Here is a 27,824-nt window from a genome sequence, read left to right as displayed (position 1 = left end):
GGAAAGTTCTCGATGACCACATTATGCATAATAGAGCATTTTATTGGTTTGCCCAAGTGAACGAGTCAGTAGGCACTTTATTAGATCAATTTATTTTGATATTTATTATACCTCAACGGTCCTAAGTAGCAATACCTGAGCGGTGAACTTTGACATGATGAGGCAAGTAGGAGCTTGATGAGTTCGCAATGTACTAATAAGGGAATAATTACTCATTAGTATCCAAGCGCAGCCATGCAGCTGCAAAGAAAAGCTTTGTAGCTCTTTTCGTAGCCGTATGGCCGTGCTTGGGTGGATGCCAATGAGTAATGACTACCTTATTAGAAATCATTTCAACTTTGAGGGAGTCGCCTAAAATATTTGACTAACACCGCTCCCATTTCGAGCTCACCCCATCATATGCTAGCCATACAGTTCGCGCACTTGGTAGGGCAACTGCCCCGGTGAGGCAGTATTCCCGGGTTCGAACCCTAGACTAGGGTAACTTTTCCTCTAACTACAAAGTTTCTGTGGAACCTGAGTAGCTTTCTTTTGTAGCCGTATGGCTACGGTTGGGTGGGTGATAATGAACAATTACTTCCTTATTGCTAACGTTCTCCACACTGGGGGATCCCTCAAAAATATTGAACTTACATTGTCATTAACTGCATGGATTTCTACAGTGACCAGTTCGAAGGACAATAGGTTAGTAAGCGTAGCCTTGCGAGATGGAAGACCATTCTAGCCTTTCGTGGCAAAAAAAAAATTGAATCTTGAAATGCAATGGCATAAGCTAAGGGAGGGACAGTGCTTGTGCAGCTAGTGCAGAAGGAACCATGAGCAGGAAAAGATTAGTTGGTTATGTGACAGTAAAGAGCAAAAAAAACCCGCAGTTTCTGCATGAGACAAAGAAATTAGAAGATTCATCTTTAGTGCTGTGACGCTGGAGCTTCTACAATAGTCTGAGAGAATAAAACAAGCAGCTCAGTTCTGAATTCATCCCAGGATCTGAGAAAAATTAGATTTGTGCCATGTGGCATAACAATATTCTGCTGATGCTGCACAGGAGATTTGAATGCAAGCAACATGGAAGACCGTGACACTAAGGACATGCTATGGTGTAAATATCCTGGGCTGTGGGTAGTTGTATAAGGAAGGATTGTTAGGTGAGACCATGTTACATTGTCAGCGAGTTCGAGTATCCACTGAGATATGTGACATTTACTACGTCATTTCCGTTCCTCAAAAACCAATTTTTTTTTTCAGTATGCAGTGAATATGTCTTTCTCAGTAAGGCCTTATAAGTAGGCAAGATGTAGTTATCCTGAAAGTAAAAAACGTTGGTGCATTCTTAATAACATTAGCAAACAGGCTAGTCGAGATCATCCGAAATATTGTTCTGAGAATTGAAATACTGTTATTGATTGCAGAGGGAAGACTCCATTGTTGTCAATGAAGGCATGTTAGGAAACACTGAAAGGAAGGTCATATTGTATTTAATAAAACCTCGGGCCCAAGGGCAATGCCTTGGGGACGCCCGAGATTGCAGGAAAAAAGCAGGACGCGTAAGAATTAGTATGGGAATTCTGTCGACGGCTGGCTGTTAAAGCTTGGAATCAGTTTAGAGCAATTGGATCCAAGTTATAGCATGAGAAAATACACCTTATTTATATAAATGAGGGATTTTATCACACGCTCTTTCAAAGCCCAGAAAAAAAGCGTTAAGGGGGATGTTGCCGTTCAGGGAGAATTAGAGCAAGTTGGCTATCGCAGGAACGCTTTCTAAAGCCTTGCCAATTTGGATGAAACAACTTAATCGGCCAAAACATTATAGCACCACAAGAGTATAAAATATGTTTACAATTGGGTGAACATGCCAACGGCACAAATAGGGTCATAGGTGCTGAATGATGACTGGCAAGACACATACAGGGGCCAAGCTATGATGAGACATGCAGAAGATATATGTACACACTGTGTCCTGTCCTGCTGTTGCATTCTCCAGGTTTCACAGGGCTTCAGTGTGCTGTCGGGTGAACTGCTGGAAAGACAGCATGTCGACGAGCTACTAAGGGCGAGAATGACAGAACAAGAATTTCTACTGGGTGCGGCATGGTGGTGTTCTTTCCTGTTGTTGGATCCGCCTAGTTGGATCCAGGATACTTGCCTCTGAATGGTTAAAGTGCGCCGATTCCAAGGTGCTATGTAAGCCGCGCGGTTGGATGCTAGATATGCGTATTGCATTGGTTTTCGAACCGACGTAGGACCTATGCGGTGGCGATGTCACGAAGCGTTTGCGGCCATGTTGCAAGCGTTTCTAATTCCTGTGAGGATCACCACGGACAGCGACGATCAACAGCTGCTCACCTTGGAGAAAGGAGGCTGCTCATGATGAATTTCCTGTGCGTGCATAAGCTACACAGCATAGTGACAGTGTCCGAGAAGTGAAAGTGATTGCAGTCGGAGCTAGTGCTTCTCCGCCGAGGCAGAGAAATACGCACGCAGTGTTTTCCGAATGCTGAAATGAACTTGGCGTTGTGCAGCTAATCGTACTTGTTGCAGTGATTGCGACCGAAGCGAGCGTTGTTATACGACGTTGTTTCTGTTACGTATCCATCACCGATTTTGATCGCGCTTCGTGTAGGTACTGTGCTTCGAAACTGCTGTGTGTGCGTCGTGACATGATCTTAACTGCGCGGCCGTCGAACTGTTTTCTTCCGCGACAACAACAGCGTCGCCATTCACCGGCGTGTTGCTGCTTCATACAGTACATTTTGTGATTATGGATGCTCGGGTTACGACGTGCGAAAACATCGGTGTGTAGTGCAGTGGTCTCTTGTGGTGCGTCGTTTTTTTTTTTTATTTCCTGCCTGCTGTGTGGACCTATGTCTGCAAAAATATTTGCGTGAAGAATTGGTGACAACACAAACTTCTCTGCATGATGGTGGGCTGAGCCAGAGGAGTAGTTCTGGGTTTAGGTTGTGACATGGTGCACTCCGTTTAAAAAGTGCTATAGCATTGTGGGCTGCGGAGAGGCATCTGTGAGTCTATAATGTAAGCTTGCGACTCTGTTCTTTATTGTTAAGCAGCTTAATTTATTTTGTGCAATGAGTAATCTGAGCCAGGATGTGAGTCGCCGAGCACTGACACCACTTTTGACACCAGAAAAAGAAGTGCTTTGGCATCCAGAATGTGTGTGAGCAGGAGGTGTCGCTGGGCCTGGCAGTTCATGGGTTAACACAAAACTCTCTGCACACAGTGCGGCAAGCAGTATGATGGCAATGGGCCTTTTTCCAGTGGTGTGTCCCTCTAGCGGCCGCCACTTGCAAACCGAGTTGGGGGGCAAGCCTAGAAACGCCTTTCCCTTCTGTGTGTTGAGCGTGCGAAGCAAGCGTGTGTCTTGTGACCGCGTACACGGCGCGTCAGATCCCCATCGACATCAGCTGCAACGTTCCAACATCGATGACACTTGTGTCAGCGGGCAGCACTACAGTCGGTGTCGGCCCGACCATGGCCTCCCCTGCCCCCATGTCCGTTGTCAGCTCGCACCCTGCATCATTCACCCGTTGCGCAGTAGCCAGGCTCGTCCACCTGAGCCAGCGCACTCCACCCGACGGCTCTTCCCGGCCCCTGACATGAACTTACCGGACCTTGTAGCGACCCCGTGGAGACACTGTTCCTCTAGCTGCCTGCTTGCCTGCTGTGGCTACTCCATCTCTGCCCGGCACGGGCTGTTCAGAACTAGAAGCCTGCCGCGCTGGTCATCTTGCTCTGGTGCTCCGCTGTGACCCCGCAAATCCTCAACAACGTTTTGAAGTGACTCGGGCTATGAGGGGCGCCGTAGTGGAGGCCTGCGGATAATTTTGGCCACCCGGGGATTTCGACCACAATACACAGGACTCTAGCGTTTCGTCTCCATCGAAATGTGACCACAGCGGACGGGATCGAATTCGCATCTTTTTGGGTCAGTAGCCGAGTGCTATGACCACTGAACCACCGTGGCAGCCGAAAAATGGAAGTGCCAGAGACGTAGTCAGGAAGGCAGCACCACTGATGCCTTCAGGAAGCTGCTGCTTCACTGCTACCATCATACTCCACTGTTTGAAGTCAAGGAGCAGAGACTTTCTGAGAAGGCCGTTACTAGTCTGCAGCAATGAGAACGAGAATCTCACTGTACTGTGTCAAGTGTGCAAAAGGAAAAAAAAGCGATGACCGCAGCAGCAGTTATCAAACCTGCATCTTTAGCGGACTTCTTCGCCTAGACTCTTAATGGGGTAGAGGCTCAAGTATTGTGGAATTTAGGACACCAAGAAAGACTGTGCTGGCAGGCCATCAAGGGAAGTGTTCATAGTGCAATATGCTACTGCCAGGTAGTGGTATGTAATCTCGCTCAGAGTGCTGTCTCACAATCATTGCATTGCATTGCAAGACAAGTTTATGTCCTGTTACAACCCTGCTGGCGACGCGTTTGACCATCCGTTGACCCCCGTTGAAAAAAAGAAAGGATGCCTGGCTGTGAAAGTGCCTGCGGAGATTTTCCCACTCTTTGCGGGGGGGTTCCCTTTGACAGGTTCCCAGCTAGAAGGACATCTGGGGCAGCAACTGACGATGGACAAACGACAGAGGAAGAAGGGAACGGTGCCTTCAAGCAATTAACCATGTCCAACAGGAGCCGGCCCGAATCAGAGATTGCAGCAGTTGTGGCCCACGGCCCCACATGAATCACCGGTGTGCTGCTTGCAAGACTGTTGCACCTCAGTAGGAAATAGCGGCAGACTTGTGATTTCTCCTCTCCTATTCCCACGAGTGCCTCTGCTTGCTACATGCTTTGCAACTTTTCTCATCTTGAAGAAATGTGTCATGTATTGCATTGGCCACCGCCTGGTGAAGGGGCAGACCTTAGGGGATTTAAGGAGCGTGCAGAGTGAGAATAAACACTCTGGGCCCTGGTGACAAGGCTCATTCAGTCGCTTGACGCATGAACTCCTGAGTTTTTGACTGTTCGTAAATTATGTAAATAAGTTTCACCAAAGGTGCCACTAAACCCACTTGTTATCATTTTCCCAAACTTCAAGTTCCATCTTTTCCTTGGCTCAAACACACTACCCACTGGAGCCCGGGTTCGAGGTAGCCCCTGCCCCACAACAGTCCTTTCTTATCTCTGTGCTAAATACCTTGCAACCTACCACCTGCAGCATGGTCATGGTGCGTGTGCTCACAAAAACCGACATGGCTGCACTATACTAATCCTTGTCGCAGCAAAGGAAATGTTACTGCTCTTTTTCATAGTTGCAACATAAAAAATTGCACTGCAGTTTTAACATACACAGCTTGACTGGGATCGCACACAGAAAAGCATAACCTGATTTGGCAATGTACATATACCAGTCTCCAGTACTGCAGTTCAGTACTAAATCCCTGTCAGAAATTGACCCCCCCCCCCAAGCATCTGAGACAAACAGACATAGCCGTCTGGTGTGGCACCTACAAGCACTTTAACTGTGTTGCCATGCTTATAGGGCGAGAAAGTTTGGCGCTGTGCATCCACTGATGACGGTGTCTGCAACCTGATCTCTGTGCCATCAATAACCATGTGCGTGTCCCGAAAGTTTAAAAATTGTTTCGGAAGATTTTGCTGCACTTCAGCTAGCAATGGCACACGGGTAATGGCACGCAAGGCTTTGTGCATAAACAGCACCCACTTAGAAAAGGTCTTGCTCACGTAAGATTGGGTCATGCCAAAATTGCGTGCAAGTTCCTTAATGGGCATCCCTGTTCGAAGCCTTACCAGCACCATGAAAAAATCATCGATGCTGCCAAGTGCGCGTGATGGCCCTTTGGATGACTGAGGCATGGCACTGTTCAGAGCAGTGTACAGCCCTTTGAAAACTTCATATGAAGGCAGCCCCGTATAATGTTTACATTCACTAGGCTGCTGAAGTGTACTAGTGGTCAGTAGCCTTTCTTTCACACACTCGTATTGCTGCTTCCAAAATGCAGCCATGCCTTGCGACTTGGCAAGGGCTGCTTTTGTGGCTGCCAGTTCTTTGCGTACATCTGCAGCCTCAATAGCTGCGGGAAGGTGAACCAATGTCACCGAAGCCTCTGGGGAAAAAAGAAAGAAAACAGGCACCGTCTAGCAATGAGAACACACCACAGCTTACAAACCCTTCGTGGAGAGAGATCACATGTCATAAATATCAAAAGTTGTGCAGAGTAAGTGCACAATTGAAGGCTGTACTCTGCTCACATGATGAAGTAAAGTTTTACTGTGACAAAAAACAAGGCATATTATGAAAGCTGACTGAGGCACAGGCTAGCACTGCTTAATTTTGCCACCTGTGCACATAAATTGTCTAATACTAAGAGCTATTTGTGATAGTTTTAACAAAAACAATGAATCAACCTTACTAGTAACAATGAGTGCATTGACGTGCATAGGTCGGCAAACTCACTCGGGCTCATTTCAAATCATGATCCGAGTTGTGAGTCCGCGCTCACATTCAGATCGTGATCCGAGTCCTGTTCAGTCCGGTAGAACACGAGTTTCCTGTGCACTCATAATATTGACTGCACTTTTGGTTGAGATGATGTAGAGCAACTTCACTGTTTGATGGTATATAATTTTTGTGACAGCTGCACCCTAGAACATTACTAAAAGATGAGTGATCAGTCTCCATGCTTGGTCTCGTCAGATATTAGCTGTGGCTTGCTATATAGTGGTTCTTCTAGTTCTCCCTTGCTTGTTTTTTTAATTGGTTGGCGAACACATGTAGCAGCCTTAGATCTTTACATCCCGCGAGCGACTGCAGGCCTCTGAGCAGGGCGTGCCTACTGGCTAGCTGCAGTTGAGAGCTCATCGCATAACTGCGTTTTTAACCCCTTTTTTTGCCATTTTAGGCGCATAACTCTGGCCGTTCGGCGCAAAAACGCCTGAGCTCTTCGATGTGTGGGCTTATAGGAGTCTGAGTCAAGGTGAGCCTGGGTGAGCCATTAGTTGAAATGTGCAAGTGAGCCCGAATGAGTGAGCACAGATGGAGTCATGAGTCGAAATGAGTTCAGTCCAAGCAGGTCATGAGTTGCAATGAGTGAGCCCAGGTAAGGCATTGCTGCAGTTATGAACAACTTCTCCGCTAAAGACATACGCCGTCCTTATAGTCTACAAAGAGTACACTATCGGATATTAATTACATTACCGGCCCAACTGTTTCTTGCTAGCAGCTGCCGTTGCACAAGCCTTCTTCCAGAATACCTCCATCAGTACAATACAATCTGCACAACCACATCTTGTAACACAGAGCTGAACTAGAGGTCGATCCATCAAATGAAAACATGGTTTTTCATACTTTGCGACAGGATTTTTTTCCAGTAATGAGCCAAAATGGCAGTATGCTGCACAGAACCCGAAAAAAGGCAAGGAAGTTCCATAATGCCACATTTAGGCATTTGTCATGATTTTTAGTCAAATGCCTAAATTTACAGTCCATAGTTATGAGGTGGCCCTAGTCTGCTTTTGTGATCTCATCCAGTGTTAAGTTGGTACCGTTGATGACCAAAAAGTTGAAGTCTTGCACCAGGTCTAACTGTTTCATGGTGCAATATTAAGTTGCAAGTTTACCACTAGAAAAGACAAACAACTCGCCTATTTCTGTAGCGGAGCGCATGCCATGTGTGCCTGGAGAGAAAAAAGAAGAATCATTAGGTGTTGAAAGTGATGATCACATGGCACCACTTCATTCACAGTGTGTCTTACACGGGTCTGCAGCCCCGGCAGCATGATCTCCTGAAGCAGGTGCTGCCCCGACATTTGCAACGTCCAAGGTTTCTGGAAAGTCCACAGTGCAGACAATGTTAGCTCTAGAATAGAATGCGAACCAGCTGTTTCCACAAAAAGAATATGTGCACACTAATGTTCGAAACACAAAAGTGTGCACAATAGTTCAAAATATGTGGTTTTGACTATTAGGGGTACTTTGCAGCACTAGTGAATAATGTAACTAAACTACAGAATGTTTCTTAGGCTTTTCAGGTATGAAGTGGTCATAATTACATCACAGTAAAGTGACATTTGTACTAAATTTTTTACCTGGAAGTGGCAAATCAATACCACACTCGTCATGCAAACAAGCCATGCAAACAGCAGCCAGCCTCCAACTGCTAGCCAATCTGTTACAGTGTCACCTGTGACAAAGGCCACAAGTTGTACAGACAGAAGTATTGTATATGTGAAGGACCCTAGGAAGGAAAAATGATTGCGTGTGATGGTCCCAACTGTACCACAACATGGTTTCACTTCAGATGTGTGGGCCTAACTAGAGCGCCAAAATGTGTCAAGTGGTTTTGTAGTTCGTGCAAGACGGCATCCATGCAAGCTTAAGCAAGAACGCTAGTCATATGCACATAAAAACATTTGTTATTGAGCTGACAAGGGAAGGGAAAAGAGGAGCTCCGTATTACATACATGACGGCAGCCAACAGCCACTAAAACCAAGGAGCATAGAGGATGTTTTTTATTTTTGATATTACTTGTTTTATAATTCGGGGAATGGTCAGTCACATTCCGCCGGTGGGATTGGAACCTGAAAGGTTGAATTCCACCGTGGGCTCGGATCTCACCGGCAGGATGTGTTTTTTTTTTATCCTGCTTTCTAATCAACCACCATTCCGTGAATTAAAAAACAAGTATATCTAAAATAGAAAACATCCCCTTGTGCTCCTTAGTTTCGGTGGCTGTTGGCTTCCGTCATGAACATTTGTGATAAGCGTTCTGTGATAATTGTGAACTCAGTTGCTGGTTGCGAGATGTGGACTGCATGGTTGATCTCACTTTATTGCAATTCAAAAATTCCTTACATACACATGCTTCACTCCTGCCTCGCACATGCTATGCTGGTAAAAGTCAGCTCCACAAGGATCTCGGGCAAAACAAGCCGAGCTGTTTGGCCGCTGCCCCACACATTCCTTACGACCAGAGTGGCCACTAGCAATGCCCGAACCCGACCACATTTCTATGGAGGCGAAACGCAAAGGCACCCGTGTGCTGTGCAATGTCAGTGCATGTTAAAGATGCTCTGGTGGACGAAATCATTCCGGAGCCTTCCACTACTGCACCTCTTCCTTCCTTTCTTCTTTCACTCCCACCCTCCACCCTTCCCTTATGGCACGGTTTGGGTGTCTAACAAAATATGCGACAGATACTATGCCATTTCCTTTCCTCAATACACAATCATGTCCAGAGACACTGAAGCAGACTAAGTTAGAGTGGACAAAAGTACACATCTGTCTTGGAACAATCAACTGCATGCGCTTTTTATGCAGTTATGTAGTGTCGTTTTGTGCTTTGCATCAATAGCTGCTTCATTTGGTGTGCCTGTACAGTACGGTCCAGTGTTAAAGGGAACATGCGATCGCGTGGCCTCTGCACTTCATGAAGCCGTGCTGCCCACATGCGGCGAGATTAGGCGACATCAGGAGCATGCACGGAAAGACCAGCCGGTGTGTTTACTGTGTATGCACTTTGTGCCGACAATTCCCACCAGTTCTGGGCGGCAGCGTTCCGCAAAGTGCGGAGGCCACACGATCTCATGTTCCCTTTAACACTAGACCAGACTGTACATAGTAATATTTGTCTGCTGTTTCCCGAGTTGTTTGTTCCTTCATTTTTCAGCCAATAAGCCAAGGTTCTCTCAATGGCGGCTGCTTCAGTGGTGAATTCCGCGACCGTTGTCGGTGGATTGCGGGTGAGACCGCCGAAAAGTGCCTCTTTAGCACCACGCATCAGAAGCTCCACCTTCTCCTCTCCCATGTCAGGATCGACTGGTCGAAAAAGGCGCTTCATATCTTCTACATATGCGGTCACTGACTCGTTCGGGTGTTGGATGCGTGACTGTAGGAGCAGTTGAGCTCTTTCTTTCCTGATGATGCTCGTGAAGGCCTTCAGGAACTCCCGTTTGAATAATTCCCACGTCGCTAGAGAAGCTTCGTTGTTTTCGAACCAGGTTCTCGCTGGTCCTTCCAAGGCGAAGAAAACATGGCTCATCTTTGTCTGGTCGTCCCAACTGTTGAACACGGCGACACGCTCAAACTGTTCCAACCATTCCTCGGGATCCTCGCCCGGTGAAGCGCTGAATGTGGGCGGCAGTCGGGGCTGGTGTAAAATAATGGGGGCTGGTGTCGTAGCCATGGCTGAAGTCGAAACAGAAAATGGCGGTCGTCGAACAGAAATGGCGGTCGCCGAACAGAAAATGACCGCCGCTGTCGGCCGTACTCTTTTTAAAGCTGATAGCGAACCTTCGAGATAAAGCTTTAGAAGTTACTAGAACATTGTGGCGCAAGCTAGATCGGCTCCGTCCGGATGCGATCAATCGAGATAATCCTAGGCGCGTCTTGCATCACAAACGAAGCGATAAAGCGGCGTGCCGGCAGCCTTGAAGCATGAACAAACAAACACAACAAACAAACGCTACAAAGATTCGCGGCAATATGGTATCTGATTACAGCCTCAAGCATTCATGGTGGCCTCCCCCTGACTTCAACAGTTAACTTCTCCTTAGTCAAATGGCACAACAGAATTGCAGAGGTTTGTGAGTGCACAACAAACACGTGCTCCCTTGTCAATCTGAGACTTGCCGTGCTCATCACAATTTAGGAACTCAACGGGCAAACTGCCTTTCAGGATAGTGTACTTATTTCTGACCATGCCTATGACCCGCTCAACATGTATCCTTACGTTGGCGATTTCCCTTGTCCGCTCAACATCATCACTGCAAAGTTGCCTTTTCCCTTTCGTAAAAGCAGGTGCAACAAGTGTTGCATGGCACATGCCTACACTTTCTGCAATTAAAAATCCCATGCCAGCCAGCACAAGGTCACCGTACTCTAGAAGATTCAGGACACCACATTCTTCTGTTATTGATTTATCACTGGCACGGCCTCCATATGCATCGGAAAGAAAAGTGACTGCCCCCTGCGGACTAATCCCCAACAAAAATTTCACGGTGTTGTGGTGCTTATAATGAGACCACGTCTCAGCACGAGGAAGGTAGGAGCTAGGCCTATCAATGTTAATCTCAAAGCAGTCCAAAATCACTCGGACCTTTACGCCAAAGCTGTCGACAAAGGCCACCGGCATTGTCTTCATGACCTGCTCTTTGTCTGGCGAACGTACCAATGGACCAATGCGGTTGAAAAACACTACCAACCATCTTTCAAAGATGCGCGACGCTGTTGGCTGTGAAACGTTAAAACAGTAGGCAAGGTCCTGCAGTTGACAGCCCAGCCTTAGTCTCATCAAAAAAAGAATAATTTCTTGAAATTGTGAGAGGGAATGTTTAGCCGAATGCGAAACGTGACCTTTTAACAGTCGGAACACTGAAATTAACATGAAAAATGTCGGAAGCCCTGTATAAAAAGCAACTTTCGCATCATTGTCCTGCAGGCTTTCTTCGGTGAACCTTGCTGATTTAACAGCGTCTTGACATGCACCCAGCTGCAACTGGAGTCGTGCCACGGTCTCCTCAAGTTCGCTGATGTCCTCATTGGACATGTCCGTCTGGCAGGCAGCATCTATTTACAGAAGAGAACAACAAAACAAATGAGGGAAGTGATGGGAGGCTTTTTTTTCTAAAATGCCATGAAGTTAGCACAAACAAGTAAAAAATAAATAAAACATTAAATATCTGCTAAACACACATGTCACCACATCACAGGAAACAAGTCAATTTTTTTTTGTTTTTGCACTTATCAGCGCTAGTTTAGCCTCAAGAGTTTACGTACCAACATTTTCGTTCAGTTCCTGATCTGGTGAACAAGGTGCAGACTCTTCAATGGGAAGAGTACAACTGATTGCTGCAGAGGGAGCAGGACTTGTGTTTGCGTAGAGAGAAGCACAGACCGCTGCAGAGGGAGCAGGACTGGTCGCTGCTGTTGGTACAATGGGAGCGGCACTGGTGACTGCTGCAAAGAAACATAGCACAGGGTAGTGATTTACCGACTTCGTAAAACAATCAAAATAAATAGTGGAAGGTGTAGTGGCGTGGCACTTACCAATGCTGAAAAGCTGACTTTGCGAACGTGCCTTTCGACGACTGTACCATTCTCTGGTGCTAGTTTTGGCATCATACCCCAAATGCTTCGATGGGGCCCAGTCAGGATTGCAGTCGTCAAAGAGAGTTGATGGATAGCCTGAAACGTACAGATTATAGAACATACAATTCTTCGCATGCACCGTTCGTTAAATTGTGGCGTAGTGAAATCGGCCATTCCGCATAGACCAACGCTCTGCTGAAAGCAAGGCTTGCATCCTTGATGCGAAAACATTTACGCTGTCAGGAGCGGGCAACGTAAAGGTAACCCAGGTGCGTAAACTGCATACCTGATAAAAAGTGTCGGGAACACACTCTGTACTTGTCTGGACATTCGGCGACACCCCTCCTGTTGAGGCGAGCAATCCACTCACGCCGCCGCCGTTCCGACAGCTGCTTCGTCTTGCCGCACTCATGAACGCGCACCTTCGGAATCTTAAAGAATCGAAAGTTGATTAGGTTGTTGCCTTCCTGCTTTGCCTTTTTCTTCTCAGCTTTAGTATAGGTGCTGCTTTTGCAGCCTACAACGGCGCAATAAACCATGGCTGGCAGGTAAGCACACCGGCCAGTTGCACGCGCTGCTTTTCTTGTCTGCTTGTTATTGCTTCAAAATGGCGCATTACCCAGAGTGCATTGCGACTTCCGCCTGCCTGTCGCTATCGATGCCGGTTATGCATACTGCCTATAATGAATCTTTGAGAAACTAGATTTGAACGTTTAGTTTGGTCACGTGGCTAGATTGCAATCACTTGACATGACGTCACTTTTGTCAACAGTCAAAATGGCCGCTTTAAAGGTCGTCGCGGTAAGTCACGGTAAAGTGTCACGGTTACAGGTTCTAGAGCACTGTATCACGGTGTTTTCGGGCAGTTGTATGCAAGTGGTTCCAAGACCAGTGCAAGCCGCCTAGTTGGATCCAGGATACTTGCCTCTGAATGGTTAAAGTGCGCCGATTCCAAGGTGCTATGCAAGCCACGCGGTTGGATGCTAGATATGCGTATTGCATTGGTCTTCAAACCGACGTAGGACCTACGCGGTGGTGATGTCACGAAGCGGTTGTGGCCGTGTTGCAAGCGTTTATAATTCCTGTGAGGATCACCACGGACAGCGCCGAGTAACAGCTGCTCACCTTGGAGAAAGGAGGCTGCTCATGGTGAATTTCCTGTGCGTGCATAAGCTACACTGCACAGTGACAGTGTCCGAGAAGTGAAAGTGATTGCGGTCGGAGCTAGTGCTTCTCCGCCGAGGCAGAGAAGTGCGCACGTGCGAAGGCTCACTACGCATGCAGTGTGTTCCGAATGCTGAAATGAACTTGGCATTGTGCAGCTAGTCGTACTGGTTGCAGTGATCCCGACCGAAGCGAGCGTTGTTATACGCATATCTCTTTTGCAATAACTGTCAGCAGGGAGGAAGCCTGTTTACATATTACAGTGACAACTACTGTGCATTGCTAGGAAACATTCGTCCCATCCTGTCTCTTCTCTCGTGATTGTCCTTTTTTGCGCCTTCCCTTGGCCAATATTTTTTTTTTCTATCACAGGTGTAAAACCACTGCTGTGTGCTATTTTGAATAACTCACTAATGATTTAAAACATATAACCTTAGCTATTTGAAAAATGTGATTTTGTAATTATGACGGTTGTTAGCAGCTTGTACTGCAGCCTGACTTGTTCCACTCAGTGTGTTCGACCCGATAGAGGATTTGTGTTAAAACTTCTCTCTCTGGTTAAAACTTTAGCAGAGGGGCATTACATGTATTATAGTAAAGGATAATATTTCTAAAAGCGGCTGTGCAAAGGACATATTTATATGCCGTGATATTACTTGAAATAGAGGAAAGTTCTCGATGACCACATTATGCATAATAGAGCATTTTATTGGTTTGCCCGAGTGAACGAGTCAGTAGGCACTTTATTAGATCAATTTATTTTAATATTTATTATACCTCAACGGTCCTAAGTGGCAATACCTGAACGGTGAACTTTGACATGGTGAGACAAGTAGGAGCTTGATGAGTTCACAATGTACTAATAAGGGAATAATTACTCATTAGCATCCAAGCGCAGCCATACAGCTGCAAAGAAAAGCTTTGTAGCTCTTTTTGTAGCCGTATGGCCGTGCTTGGGTGGATGCCAATGAGTAATGACTGCCTTATTAGAAATCATTTCAACCTTGAGGGATTCGTCTAAAATATTGGACCAACACCGCTCCCATTTCGAGCTCGCCCCATCATATGCTAGCGATCCCGGTTCGCGCACTTGGTAGGGGAACTGCCCCGGTGAGGCAGTAGTCCCGCGTTCGAACCCCAGACTAGGGTAACTTTTCCTCTAACTACAAAGTTTCTGTGGAACCCGAGTAGCTTTCTTTTGTAGCCATATGGCTACGTTTTGGTGGGTGATAATGAATTACTCCCTTATTACAAACATTCTCCACACTGGGGGATTCCTAAAAAATATTGGACTTGCATTGTCATTAACTGCATGGATTTCTACAGTGACCAGTTCGAAGGACAAGAGGTTATTAAGCATAGCCTTGCGAGATGGAAGACCATTCTAGCCTTTCGTGGCAAAAACAAAATTGAATCTTGAAATGCAATGGCATAAGCTAAGGGAGGGACAGTGCTTGTGCAGCTAGTGCAGAAGGAACCATGAGCAGGAAAAGATTAGTTGGTTATGTGACAGTAAAGAGCAAAAAAAAACGTGCAGTTTCTACATAAGACGAAGAAATTAGAAGATTCATGTTTAGCACTGTGACGCTGGAGCTTCTACTGAGAAAATAAAACAAGCAGCTCAGTTCTGAATTCATCCCAGGATCTGAGAAAAATTAGATTTGTGCCATGTGGCATAACAATATTCTGCTGATGCTGCACAGGAGTTTTGAATGCAAGCAACATGGAAGACGGTGACACTATCCTGCTGAAAAAAAGTTCTATGATGCAATAACCTCATAGATCATTCATCATAGAATATCATACAATCTGTATGATATATCATACAATTAGTATGATATCCTATGACATCTCTATGATGACTGTATGATTTTACAGTAATGCATGACATTTTAATGATAATTTTCTATGATTTGTATTATAAGTCTATGAAATTTGTATGATAAACTGTATGAGTTTATTGCATCATAGAACTTTTTTCAGCAGGGTAAGGACATGTCCTGGGCTGTGGGTAGTTGTATAAGTTGTATAAGGTAGTTGTATCAGGAATTGCTTCAAAGCGACCTAAACAGGATTGAAAGCCGGTGTTCCACATGGCTAATGACGCTCAATGTAACAAAATGCAAATACATGCAGGTATCACGCAAGCGCACTAATATCGACTACGCGTATTCACTCAGTTCAACCAACCTCACTAAAGCCGAATCATACCGGTATCTTGGCATCCATATCACGAGCAACCTCACTTGGTCCGAGCACATCACGAAGATTGCTGCTGATGCATCGAAAACACTCGGCTTTATCAGACATCCCCTCAGTTTCTCCCCTTCTTCCATTCGCAGCCTAGCCTACAAAACTTTCATCCGTAGCAAACTTGAATTTGCATCCCCAATATGAAACCCACATCAAGCCTACTTAATAGCCAACCTAGAAGCCGTCCAAAACCATGCAGCCCGCTTTATTTCCTCCAACTATGACACCCGCTCTAGCATTACCAAAATAAAATTATCTGCCGACATCGAGCCTCTCGTGCATAGGCGTAAAATTGCCCGTTTATTGCATAAATTGTACTATTGTTTTCCCTCACTTCGAGACTCCCTTCTGCTCCCTCCCCTCCGAACATCACGCCGTCTTTTCAACTCCATGAGCATCCTAAGACTCCATGGCTCCTCAAACGCATTTAAGAAGTCATTTCTGCCTCTTGCCATTGAAGAATGGAATTCACTACCCGAATGTATTGTCACCGAACGCGATGCTCTTAAATTCCGCCAAATGCTGTCATTTCACTTGAAATCCCAATGTGGTTGACTGTTGCCTTTGCGTTTTATTTTTATGTTATGATTGTTTGATCTACTACTGCACCTGTCTACCTGATTTATAAACGTGTATTTGTTTTTTGCTCTTCCCCAAGCAACGATTGTTTCACTGTATGCTTTTTTCACTGTTTCACTGTATATTTTTTTTTGACCTAATAATGCCATTACTTGTTTCGATGTTCGCCCCCCCCCCCCCCCCTTATGTAATACCCCTGCAGGGGTCTTTAAGGGCCAATAAATGATGATGATGAAGGATTGTTAGGTGAGACCATGTTACATTGTCAGCCAGTTCGGGTATCCACCGAGATATGTGACAGTTACTACGTCATTTCCTTTCCTCAAAAACCAATTTTTTTTTTCAGTATGCAGTGAATATGCCTTTCTCAGTAAGGCCTTAAGTAGGCAAGATGTAGTTATCCTGAAAGTAAAAAACGTTAGTGCATTCTTAATAACATTAGCAAACAGGCTAGTCGAGAGCATCCGAAATATTGTTCTGAGAACTGAAATACTGTTATTGATTGCGGAGGGCAGACTCCATAGTCGTCAATGAAGGCATGTTAGGAAACACTGAAAGGAAGCTCATAATGTATTTAATAAAACCTCGGGCCCAAGGGCAATGCCTTGGGGACGCCCGAGATTGCAGGAAAAAAGCAGGACGCGTAAGAATTAGTATGGGAATTCTGTCAACGGCTGGCTGTTAAAGCTTGGAATCAGTTTATAGCAACTGGATTCAAGTTATAGCATGAGAAATTGCGCCTAATTTATATAAATGAGGGATTTTATCACACGCTCTTTCAAAGCCCAGAAAAAAAAGCATTAAGGGGGATGTTGCCGTTGAGGGAGAATGAGAGCAAGTTGGCTATCGCAGGAATGCTTTCTAAGGCCTTGCCAATTTGGATGAAACAACTTAATTGGCCATAACATTATAGCACCACAAGAGTATAAATTATGTTTACAATTGGGCGCACATGCCAACGGCACAAATAGGGTCATAGGTGCTGGGTGATGACTGGCAATACACATACAGGGGCCAAGCTATGATGAGACAGGAGGCTATCTTCATGGCATGCACAAGATATATGTACACACTGTGTCCTGTCCAGCTGTTGCATTCTCCAAGTTTCACAGGGCTTAAGTGTGCTGTTGGATGAACTGCTGGAAAGACGGCATGTCGACGATGTACTAAGGATGAGAATGACAGAACAAGAATGGCTACTGGGTGCGGTGGTGGTGATGTTCTTTCCTGTCGTCTTTGTTCCTTGTAGTTTCACTAGCTCCACAGGCCTTGTTTTCCTATCCGCTGTTTCAAAGTGGTGTCAGGTAAAGCCAATTGTTATTCTACAACCACGAAACTGCTGTGCCATACAACATTCTTTTAATCAGCTTTCATAATTTGCAATGGCAAATTTACTTCATAAGTCGCCTAGGCAAATAACACAGCTGAATAACTTGTGTCATCATCAGGACTAAAATAACTATAATTTCATTTATATGGTCATGCCTCGTTAACACAGACCCCATTATGGATTCAAATTATGGACAGTATTTCTGGGGGCAAAACTTTTTCAATGCAATCACACCTCAATAACATGGAAACTCGCTCATGACACAGTGGACAGAGTGAAAATAAATACAGCTCTTTGTCGCATAATTGTGCAGAGCGCAAAGACTGTTAAGACTTCTTGAATTTGAGTAGATAAGTCAAGCACAGCCTGAATCATATGCTTTTTTTACACTGTAATTGCCATCATACTGCTTGTCGCACTGTGTGCAGAGTTTTGTGTTAACCCATGAACTGCCAGGCCCAGCGACTCCTCCTCCTCAAACACTTTCTGGATGCCAAAGCACTTCTTTTTCTGGTGTCAAAAGCATTATCAGTGCTCGGCGACTCACATCCTGGCTCAGATTACTCATTGCACAAAATAAATTAAGCTGCTTAACAATAAAGAACAGAGTCGCAAGCTTACATTATAGACTCACAGATGCCTCTCCGCAGCCCACAATGCACTTTTTAAACGGAGTGCACCATGTCACAACCTAAACCCAGAACTACTCCTCTGGCTCAGCCCACCATCATGCAAAGAAGTTTGTGTTGTCACCAATTCTTCACGCAAATATTTTTGCAGACATAGGTCCACACAGCAGGCAGGAAATAAAAAAAAACGACGCACCACAAGAGACCACTGTACTACACACCGATGTTTTCGCACGTCGTAACCCGAGCATCCATAATCACAAAATGTACTGTATGAAGCAGCAACACGCCGAAGAATGGCGACGCTGTTGTTGTCGCGGAAGAAAACAGTTCGACGGCCGCGCAGTTAAGATCGCGTCACGTCGCACACACAGCAGTTTCGAAGCACAGTACCTACACGAAGCGCGATCAAAATCGGTGACGGATACGTAACAGAAACAACGTCTAACAACGCTCGCTTCGGTCGCAATCACTGCAACAAGTACGACTAGCTGCACAACGCCAAGTTCATTTCAGCATTCGGAAAACACTGCAGGTATCCTGGATTCAACTAGGCGGCTTGCACTAGTCTTGGAACCGCTTGCTAGCTTACAACTGCCCGAAAACACCGGGACTGCCGTGACGACCTTTAAAGCGGCCATTTTGACTGTTGACAAAAGTGACGTCATGTCACGTGATCGCACTCTTGGGTATCGTCTGCTCGTGTGCGCCTAGTCATGTGACCAAACTAAACGTTGAAATCTAGTTTCTCAAAGATTTGTTATATTTTGTATGCATATGAAACGTTTGTATAGATAGTTTTGTAGAACAGCCATTTACTTTTAATGCTTGCGTACTAATCGGAGCGAAAGTGGCGTCCACAGTACAGCGAGCCAGTGAGCAGTGGCCTGGCTGGGCTTGCGCTGAAAAATAAACACGCGGGCCGGCCATGGCGAACTGTCTACGAACGTTGCCTCCGCTCATGCCTCCGCTAGAGACACCGTCCTAGTGACCCCACATTTTTCTTTCTCCCACCCTAAAGTTAAGCGATCACAGCGCCACAGCCTTCGAAACATTTGCTTCAAACACTAACCGTTTAGCGTTGCTATTGTAGCTTGACAACCAACGACTAAGGTACACGTAAGCACCATAGTCGCAGTCATGGAGGTAGCGGTTGTTGGTTACTGTAACCCCGTGGTCGTAGTTCCTGTGCAGTCTTGAATCAATGGGTGATGCCGCGCAATGTCGCTGTCCGTATTCTTGGCCAAACAGAATGTGTAAGTGTCGACTGAAGCAATTTTGGTACTTTTTATGGGGGGTTACTGAATGTCTCGATGCACGTTTCACTAGCCTGTGATGATCGAGCGTAATGCGCTGCGCACTATCGCCCCTGTACTTGTTAGTGTAGCCTGAGTGATTCCGCGGTCGGCGAGTACTCCATGGCATTTTTCTTTTCAGGCTATTCGAACGAAAGTCGCTAGCGCCTGGTTAATGCCGGCCGGTTGGCTGTTTGCGAAAAGCGAACGTTTTCTAGGCCTAAAATGCCGGAGTCGAGGGGAGGGCTGCGGCGTAATTTCGACCACGTGGGGTTCTTCATCGTATGCTGACATTTCGCAGCGCACGGGCGTTTCTGAATTTCGTCTGCATCGAAATTAATGTGGCAGTCACGACCGCGACCCGATCCCGCCACCTTGCCGTATGAGCCGCAGCGGCGTCTGACTTTACACGAGGTCGAAAGTTTTGTGGGCCTAACATGTCGCGCGGAGTAATTTCGACCGCGTGGGGTTCTTTATCGTGTGCTGACATTTCGCAGCGCACGGGCGTTTCTGCCTGCATCGAAATGCGGCAGTCACGGTCGCGCTCCTATCCCGCTACTTCGTCCACTGAGCCACAGCGACATTTCTCTGACGTACAGCGTCGAAATTTTTCTATGCCTAAATCCTGTTTCACATGACAGCGAAAATGCTAGCGAATCCTGTCACCGCGGCGGAAAAACCTGTTTTTGAGTCGTCGCTGCGACGAGCGGCGAGGTTTCAACAAGTTGGAAATTTTCGCTGCGACGCGTCGCTCAATCGCTTGCGTGTATGTGAACCGGCCTTAACATGTGGCTGTATCGCGTGTTTCGTAAATCAGAGAAAATCGAAAAAAAAATTCTCTCGGCTTAACCGCGCGTTTGTTCGGGCTCAAATTTCGCACAGAGGTTGCATTTGGTGGTCAGTTTTGTTTTATACCACATTTGGGTGGGGTACTTGCCTGAGTCAGTCAGAATTATTTGGAAATCCCCATCGTATGTGGCGACGACGATCCAAAACTGAAAGACATCGCAGCAATGGTACCCGTGGCGCCATCTCGCACCCACCGGAGAAACCCAGCTGTGCTAAGTTGGTGAGCACATTATCTTTGCTTCTGGCTCTCTGCTGCGAAGCAGCGCGAGACACATGGCGAGACATCACCGAAAATGCGATCGTACAGCGATCAAGAGAAGGCCATGGCTGTGACTTGGCTATGCACGTGGCTATGCGAGGCCAACTCCTCCCCACCGCCCTCCCCGGTAGAGAGCTCGTTTCTCCGATGGGTGCGAGATGGCGCCACGGGTACCACTGCTGCAAAGTTTTTTGGTTTTGGTTCGCCGTCACCGCATACGATGGGGATTTCCTGATAATTCTGACTGAATCAAGCAAATAACCCACCTAAATATAATAAAAAACAAAACTGACCACCAAATGCAACCTCTGTGCGAAATTTTAGCCCGAACAAATGCGCGGTTAAGCCGAGAGAATATTTTTAGATTTTCTCTGATTTGCGCAACAGTCGGTAGTTGGATGCTGCGAAGTAATATCGACGACGTGGGGGGTCTTTAATGTGTGCTTAGGTTTCGCATCACACAGGTGTTTCTGAATTTCGCCTCCATTGAGGTACGGCAGTCATGACCGCGGTCCGATCCTGTTACTTTGACCTCTTAGCCACAGTGGCATCTGTAGTGTCGTGAGGTCAGAAAGGTGCATGAGAGCGAAATGATGGTTAATGGTGTTTTTACCGCAAGGACATCAAGGCCAATGAGCTCCAGAGACATTGGATTAACCCAGGATGAGACATTCATAGAAAGTGATAGAGTAACAGTGGGCATAACATTACCTGGAAAAATTGAGCAACCTAAAAATTCAGCACTGCAGCACAAAACTCCGGGATCATGTCAGCTGTTCACTCAAGAGGTGAATAATAGAACACCAATTTTCTTTTAAAAAGTTGAGCATTCTTTGCAGTGGGACTAATGAATCTGGTGCAAGGAGAAGTTTAGGGATAAGTTGGGTGCACTGTTTGTACATTTGTAGAAAATGTGCTGTCCGGTCGTTCTTGCATCGATTACACTTAGTGAGGGGGTGCACAACAAAGTTGCTATGCCCACATTTATCACATACAGGGTGAGGGTTTGACATAAGTAGAGATGAGTGCATCTGATGTGTATGGCCTATCCTCAGTATTGTCGAAGCCGCTAAAATGGCAGTTTTTAAGCTGGTGTTTCCAGTCACTGATATAAGGCTTAATCGTCTGTTTTGCTTCATTTCAGTTATTTTTGTGTTTAATCTGACATCTGTTATCCAGGTAAGGAGTGTGGGTAATATCCACAGGTCTTATATTTTTGGATGCAAATGCTGTTGCCTTGTCACCTTCATTTCCATGTAATAGTGGCTTGGGACCCAGAAAATTGTTGATTGCAGGCCTTATTCAGTGACTTCGTGGTACACCCAAGCACCGTCATGCATATTTATTTAAATGACAGTGCACTGGCTTGCATATTTCTCATTGCACCCGAAATGGCCGGTACAGCACTTGTGAGTCCATGTATATGAGGTTTTGTTATTCTGTTTTTTAAAATCTTATATACTGCCATGAGGGTTGCGAATGTTTCATCAGGGAGGATAGTCATGTCCTTGCTTATGGTTTTAGTTGCCGAGAGTGTCTTTCCAATAATTGCACACGTAACAGAATCTGCTCATTTGTCAATCTGTCAATCTGTGTAGAACTGTTCACGACTATTTTTCTTGAAGGGAAAGAAGTGCTGTTGAATAGCTTGCAGTGGGCCGTTCCTGTTTGGAACAGTTGGGAAAAATTTATCGCCTTCAGTGAGCAGAGGTAAGCATGGAACTTGCGCCACATTCATGCATTTGGTTGGGCAGTTGTCAAGGGGCCCTTCAATATGATCAGCTAGAATTCTCACACGTGGGAGGAAAGGCTGCTGGTGAGTTGGTTTACAGGCATACAACCTCGGTGCTTATGTTTGAGTTGAACTGCGACATGGGTGATAACCAAGCAATTGGACCTTACATCATAGACTTGTTCGCTCTTTAGATGGACTCCACACATTGATAGCAATGTCTAGGCTCTTAACTGGACAAGTTCTCAAGGTTCCTGTAGACTAACAAAGGGCCATATGATGTGCTGGATCGAGAAGCCTTAAGACTGATTCTCTTTCAGATTGGTACACTGTGCGTGCATAGTATGTATTCTTGAAAGAAGCAGATTACGGTGCAGTTCTAGCAGGCATTTGAAGTGGTGCAATAAATGTGCAATTAAGAACGAGGGAATAATACAGTACTTGAATCAGAGCGGGATACTTGCAGTATGAAGGGGATGTCCGAATGACAGAAGTGACAAAAGCCCACCGATTGCTTGAGGGAGTGAACAGTATCCGTATGCTGCCTAATCCCACCTTCTGATATCCGCATGGCAGCCTGTGAGCTAATGGGCTAAGCTTGGGGTTTGGGGAATATATATTCACTTGCTTGTGGTTGTGCTGTGGAATGTGCCAGGAGGGGAACATGAAAAGCATTTTTAGTTGCATTGCAGTGAAGTTTGTTATATAATCAGCGCTTTCCTTGCACCACCTCTTGTTTCCACCTCAATTTGTTGTAAAACATATGTGTTCGTAAATTCATGCCTACGCATAGAATGCAGCTTATGACAGTCACTATAACAGCATACATTGAGATTGCTGTTTTTGTAGCTTTAAGTACGACGACTTTTCTGTGTGCTGTCTTTGTGTTGCACTGTGTGCCTAAGCATAGTTGCTATTCTCGTAAATGTGTTTATATGGATTTCGGGGGATAAGAACATAAGAACCGCGTGCTGAGGGACTGCAGCGACGATGACGACGGCAGCACTAGCAAGGACGATGGCGCAAGGGTGGTCGAGTAGTCCAGTGAATAATGCATTTTCATTTTGGAATGTGCCTTTGGGCAAGCTCTTCTTTTTTTTTCCTGACATGCGGTGTGTGTGAGGGGGTTTGACTTAATTTGAGTCGACATACTTAGTTGTGTAAATGCATTAGTTAACCTCGCCCCCTCCCCCCCCCAAATAGCACGTCAGGCGAGAAAAGAGAAGAACATGCCCGTTGGTACATTCCACTCTTCTGCTTCAGTCTTCTAGAGCTCGCTGTTTCAAAAGGCTTGCCAATGTGGATGCATGACATTGTGCTCTACAGTTTCAGGAATAGAAGGGCACCAACAAGGCATGTTTTCAGGGCTGGTTGCTTTTTGTCGCTCATCCAGACTGATGGATCTCTGCAAATGCTGTGAATAGAGCCATAAAATGTTACCCACTTATTCCTGAAGGCATTGTGAAACTGCAAATGAGTAGAAAATAAAAAAAAAATAATCTAAGATTGCCTAAGCATTTCCTGATGTGGCTTTAGCTCCACGGCTTCCTTGCTGCTAGCCTGTCAGCTAGAGGGCTGAGCTTTGCCCATGGCCCTGCAGCTGTGCACTAAGTGGTTGTCTAGGCACTTAGCAGCCACTGAATGGAATAGATTTCCCTATGCAGAAGCACCTGGCAGCACATGTGGCACTAATTTGTGCCACTGTATTGTTGCATTGTAAGGCCTAGCTCAATAGCCATGCTTCACGTGGTAAGCATTCATGGCACATGTGCCTTTGAACCTTTTCAGTGGGATGAAAATCTGTCATTTTTTTCTCAATGACTTTGCTGTTTGCAGTCACAGGGTTAAATCCCATTTGTGGCTGTTACTTTTTGAAATGGCCACAGCCAAATTCATAGCAGGTGGTATATGGGAGTGGTTTGACTAGGACTAACTGCTGGTAAGTTTTCCTGCCATGACGTAAAAGCGAGCTTATGATATTAACCAATGTGTGATGCAATATGTGATTGAAGGTGTCAGCATGAGGGCACTGTGCTTGTTGGGAATATGATAGGGCTAGTTACAAAGGAATGTGGAAATTTAGCTATGAAAAGTAAGAAAGGGATTTTGGTTGTCAGAAAAGTTGCGGAGTAAGTTCGACAGGTGGACTATGCCGAGTGAACAGTGCTGCGCGCTTTTGTAGCCTTTGGTGGGACTCTTGGGTTTCCTGTGTGCCCCTCTCCATACGCAATGCGAGAGCACAGTTGGTGCTTTGGATCTTCATGAGCAGAAGAGTGAGAAAAGTTTGGTATACTAGACTGGTAGGCGTGTCTCTTGGTAATGGAAGTTTAGTACCTGCTGCACCTTCTCTGCAAGTGCCGGTTCTCCCTGTTGACTTTGTTGATGTATTCTCGGTGCAGGGCATCGGATTTTTGGATGCGGTGCTGGGCCCAGGTACGTGCTTTGAATGTGTGCATTTCCTCTTTTTTTTTTCTGCTAAGCATTTCTGCTGCAATTTCAGACTTTGCTGATGTCTGTCGAACTAACATTGGATTTTAGTTTCACATCCGTCTGTCAGAAGTCCTGCCAGATCGATATCATTTTTATAGATTTCAGTAAAGAATGGGACCTCGTCTCCCGTCCTAAATTAATTTCCACGCTTCAACAAGTTGGTCTTCCTAGCATCATAGTTAACTGTGGTTTAGCTTGCCATCTAATCGAATACAATTTGTTAGTATTGACAATTATTCAGGTAATGTTCCTGTCTCTTCTGGTGTCTCCCAAGGAAGTATTCCAGCTCTCCTGTTATTTTCGATATGTAGTAACGACATTGTTAAAGTTGTCCTCATCCTGTTCAGATCAGGCTGTTTCCAAACGGCTCTGTTTTGTTTAATATAATTACTTGTTGTGAATACCTGGTCTCACTTAAGTATACTCTATTCTCGATTGGTGTAATCAGTAGGACACAAGAGTCCCACTTGCTTCGAGTGCTGGCAAAAGGTAAACTACGTCCCCATGTGGCACATTTTTGTGTGCTGTATACTAGTACATACAATGGAACACCAATAAGCATGTTTTTATCTTTCTCTGGTAGGCCTCTTTTAATTTCACTTTCACATTATTTGTTCTCAGTTTTCCATGCAGAGAAAACAAATATGTCCAGGACAAAGTACGGTGTACCTGACTGAGCCCTAAACCGCAAACTTTGTCAGTTTGGAATGTTTGGAAACAGCGCAATTCTAAAAACTAAAATACACATTTCGAACACGCTGAATTCTGTGCAGCAATAAAAAAAAAGCGCTATTAAGAGCACATCGCAACAACTGACGTGAGATTCATTAAGTAGGACAACAAATATATATATCTGCTAAAAAGTGCTCTTAGTTAAAGGTTACAGTACTAAATCGAAATTTATGAAATGGAATACAAGACTGATGACAGTATGGTACAACAAATAACTCAGAACACATCAAGCAGAACAATACAACTCGGATGAAAAAAGGGATCATTTCTGTATGTTCTGCGTGTTTTTCCAAACTTGGCTGGACGGTTTGACGACGCTCCGTTTGGTGAAAAAAAAAAAAACTCAAGTTCAGCTGTTAGGCTCTTTTCATCTTTCAGCTGCCTCATAATACTTCCTGAAGCAAAATGCAGCTGCACTGTGGTGTTCCTCAATTTTAGCCTATGATATATATTTAATATAGTGCTTTTGTCAGTCGAACGTGTATTGTATTTGCCACGTTTGAAAACTAGAGAAGCATTCCTAGAAAGTATCTTTGGCAAAAAAAGTCGTATTCGTACGACTGAGTACGTACTTATTCTCGGGCTTTGCTTGTACTTGCCCAGAGAAGTAAAGCTGCACTGCCGCGGTTTCCCAAGTGGATGAATGAGTGCAATGCCAGCATATTCTCTAGCCATCTCTGTGTAACTCTGTACCTTCAAGAAGTTTGCCATGACACAGGGCCGGATCTCTCCCTTTCACAACATGTACTAGGTACTACAAACGCGGTTGATGCAAATTTAGGGATGTTACAAATTCGGGAAATTCCTGACCCGAGTACATTGTGAACAGTGTGCTTAATTTCGGATGTTCCGAAGACTTCCTCACATCCGTTACGGATGTGTACGTGCAAGCTGCGAGCAGTGGCGCTCGGCCCACACATCACAGACTCCACAATTCCTAGTTTGTGCGCACAAGGAGCAGTGAGTGGCAGCATGTGGCCGTAAATAAATACTGTCAGCCATAAATGAGTCTGTGCGAGTACATTTCGCATGATGCTCGATACCGATTTTGTTTGTTTTTGAGGTGATACGATGCCTGGGATTATGCGAATTTGCTCACGACCCCGTGAGATTCGTATCGAGATTAGACTGCACTAGGCGAAGTGAAATGCTGTTTGTGGCCTAGCAGTGCTAAACTGGTTCCTGGTGCTGTGAAAACAATTCATGATACACAGTATCTTGATTAAGGGTCTTTACGCAGTGACCACGAAGGAGGGTGCTCAGTGTCTGATCTCAGCCGCTAGAAAAGTTCATGTCAGGCATCCTAAATGAACCCAGGAATCCTTGTTGCTTTTAATTGCATGGCTTCATGTTTTACATTGCGTGGTACGACTCCAATAAGCGTAATTTTCGTTTACTTGTTTTACCAGCAGAAATTCTTGTATTGATTTATATGAAATGTGTGTAGTATTTGTTTCCCTAACTTATTATTACAGGAATGAGTCAAGACGTAAATTGAGACCTTGAAGAAAAGTGTCGACTCACACTGTGGAGCTGACCGAAATTGTATAATTAATAATCAGCGTTGGAAATTCTTTTTTCTATCCAACCCTGGATTGCTCCTAATCGGAAAGCTGTCTACTGTTAATGCTGCAAGTTTGAATCAGTGTGGAAGGTTTCAGTGTGGCCGTTTCCGTTCATCCTGCAGAGAGGGGCACCAGCAGCTGCGGGACATCTGCAGCTGCCCAGCTCGAGGGCCAGCCTTAAGGAGTGAGTGCTGCCAATGTTTGGTGTACGAAATTCTTACAATTCCTCTGCATGGCTGGGTTCTGGTTGAAGTTGGAGGCATTTTCAAGTGCGGGCATACGGAAAAAAAAAAATGTCCAGCTTTAGTCTGGTTTACTTTTACCCAAACATCAACATCATGGCAAAAATTGTAGTCTGTGTGCATTAAGCAGCTGAATGTTGGCTAGACAAATGGTCTTTAAAATTTACCTTATGTACACGTGTGACTGCTGCACTTTTTTCTGCAGTTATGACACAGTGTGGCCATTGCATGGGGCCTGCACAGGACTTGGGATTAGCGGTGCCCCGATTATGCAGCCCATTTTTTCATGCTGTGACACAAATTAGCTGAGTTACGGTAAATTCTTCTGATGCATACTGCAATGAAAGTATGAATGATAAGATGCACACCCGACGACCGGCACGAATAAACTGTGTAATGTAAAACAGGTTGCTAGGTCAGTTTACTGGCAAACGTAACGTAATTATAAGTTAAAATGAGGATCCTCCAATGATCTGGCACTCAGCTAACAGTAATGATGCCTGGGCTGATGGTTCGGAGCAGTGTTCTACGCGTGCGGCACATGCCCGTCAGTGGGAGGTGGCGCTCCCCTGACTGTGTGTCCGTGCACTTTGCTCTCAAAGGCTTCGCAGAATTCAGTTTTAGGTTCATTTTAATGTA

The 27,824-nt window shown here is 45.4% G+C and overlaps 2 protein-coding genes across 5 annotated transcripts in view; one reads left to right on the top strand and one right to left on the bottom strand.

Moving 5' to 3' along the window:
• Nucleotides 1-18,673, bottom strand: LOC149354058 (uncharacterized). 3 transcript variants are annotated; one of them, XR_016291150.1, is made up of 5 exons: nucleotides 12,353-18,673; nucleotides 12,025-12,162; nucleotides 11,755-11,934; nucleotides 7,733-11,544; nucleotides 1-7,654 (listed from the first exon to the last, which is right to left on the bottom strand). XR_016291150.1 is itself a non-coding variant. In XM_089583019.1 (4 exons), exons 1-4 carry the CDS (start codon nucleotides 12,603-12,605, stop codon nucleotides 10,529-10,531), a joined length of 1,587 nt encoding a protein of 528 aa, XP_089439145.1. In that variant the 5' UTR covers nucleotides 12,606-18,673; the 3' UTR covers nucleotides 7,696-10,528. The 3 variants fall into 3 exon arrangements, 2 of the variants coding, with proteins under 2 accessions (XP_089439145.1, XP_089439146.1); XM_089583019.1 differs by lacking the exon at nucleotides 1-7,654 and having other exon boundaries at nucleotides 7,696-11,544; XM_089583020.1 differs by lacking the exons at nucleotides 1-7,654; nucleotides 7,733-11,544 and having other exon boundaries at nucleotides 11,725-11,934.
• A 3,445-nt stretch (nucleotides 18,674-22,118) lies between these two features.
• LOC149354057 (uncharacterized) overlaps nucleotides 22,119-27,824 on the top strand; it is a 28,992-nt gene continuing 23,286 nt past the window's right edge. For both annotated transcript variants that reach the window (XM_089583042.1, XM_089583041.1), the window contains exons 1-3: nucleotides 22,119-22,240; nucleotides 24,556-24,589; nucleotides 27,066-27,127. In XM_089583042.1, the coding sequence (XP_089439168.1) occupies nucleotides 22,141-22,240; nucleotides 24,556-24,589; nucleotides 27,066-27,127 (196 nt within the window). In that variant the 5' untranslated portion in view covers nucleotides 22,119-22,140. The remainder of the gene's footprint in view (nucleotides 22,241-24,555; nucleotides 24,590-27,065; nucleotides 27,128-27,824) is intronic.

The sequence above is a fragment of the Amblyomma mixtum genome, chromosome 3, assembly GCF_055824585.1.
Source record: "Amblyomma mixtum isolate Tamu chromosome 3, ASM5582458v1, whole genome shotgun sequence".
Taxonomy (NCBI): Eukaryota; Metazoa; Arthropoda; class Arachnida; order Ixodida; family Ixodidae; genus Amblyomma; species Amblyomma mixtum.
This window is presented reverse-complemented; position numbering and strand designations above follow the sequence as displayed.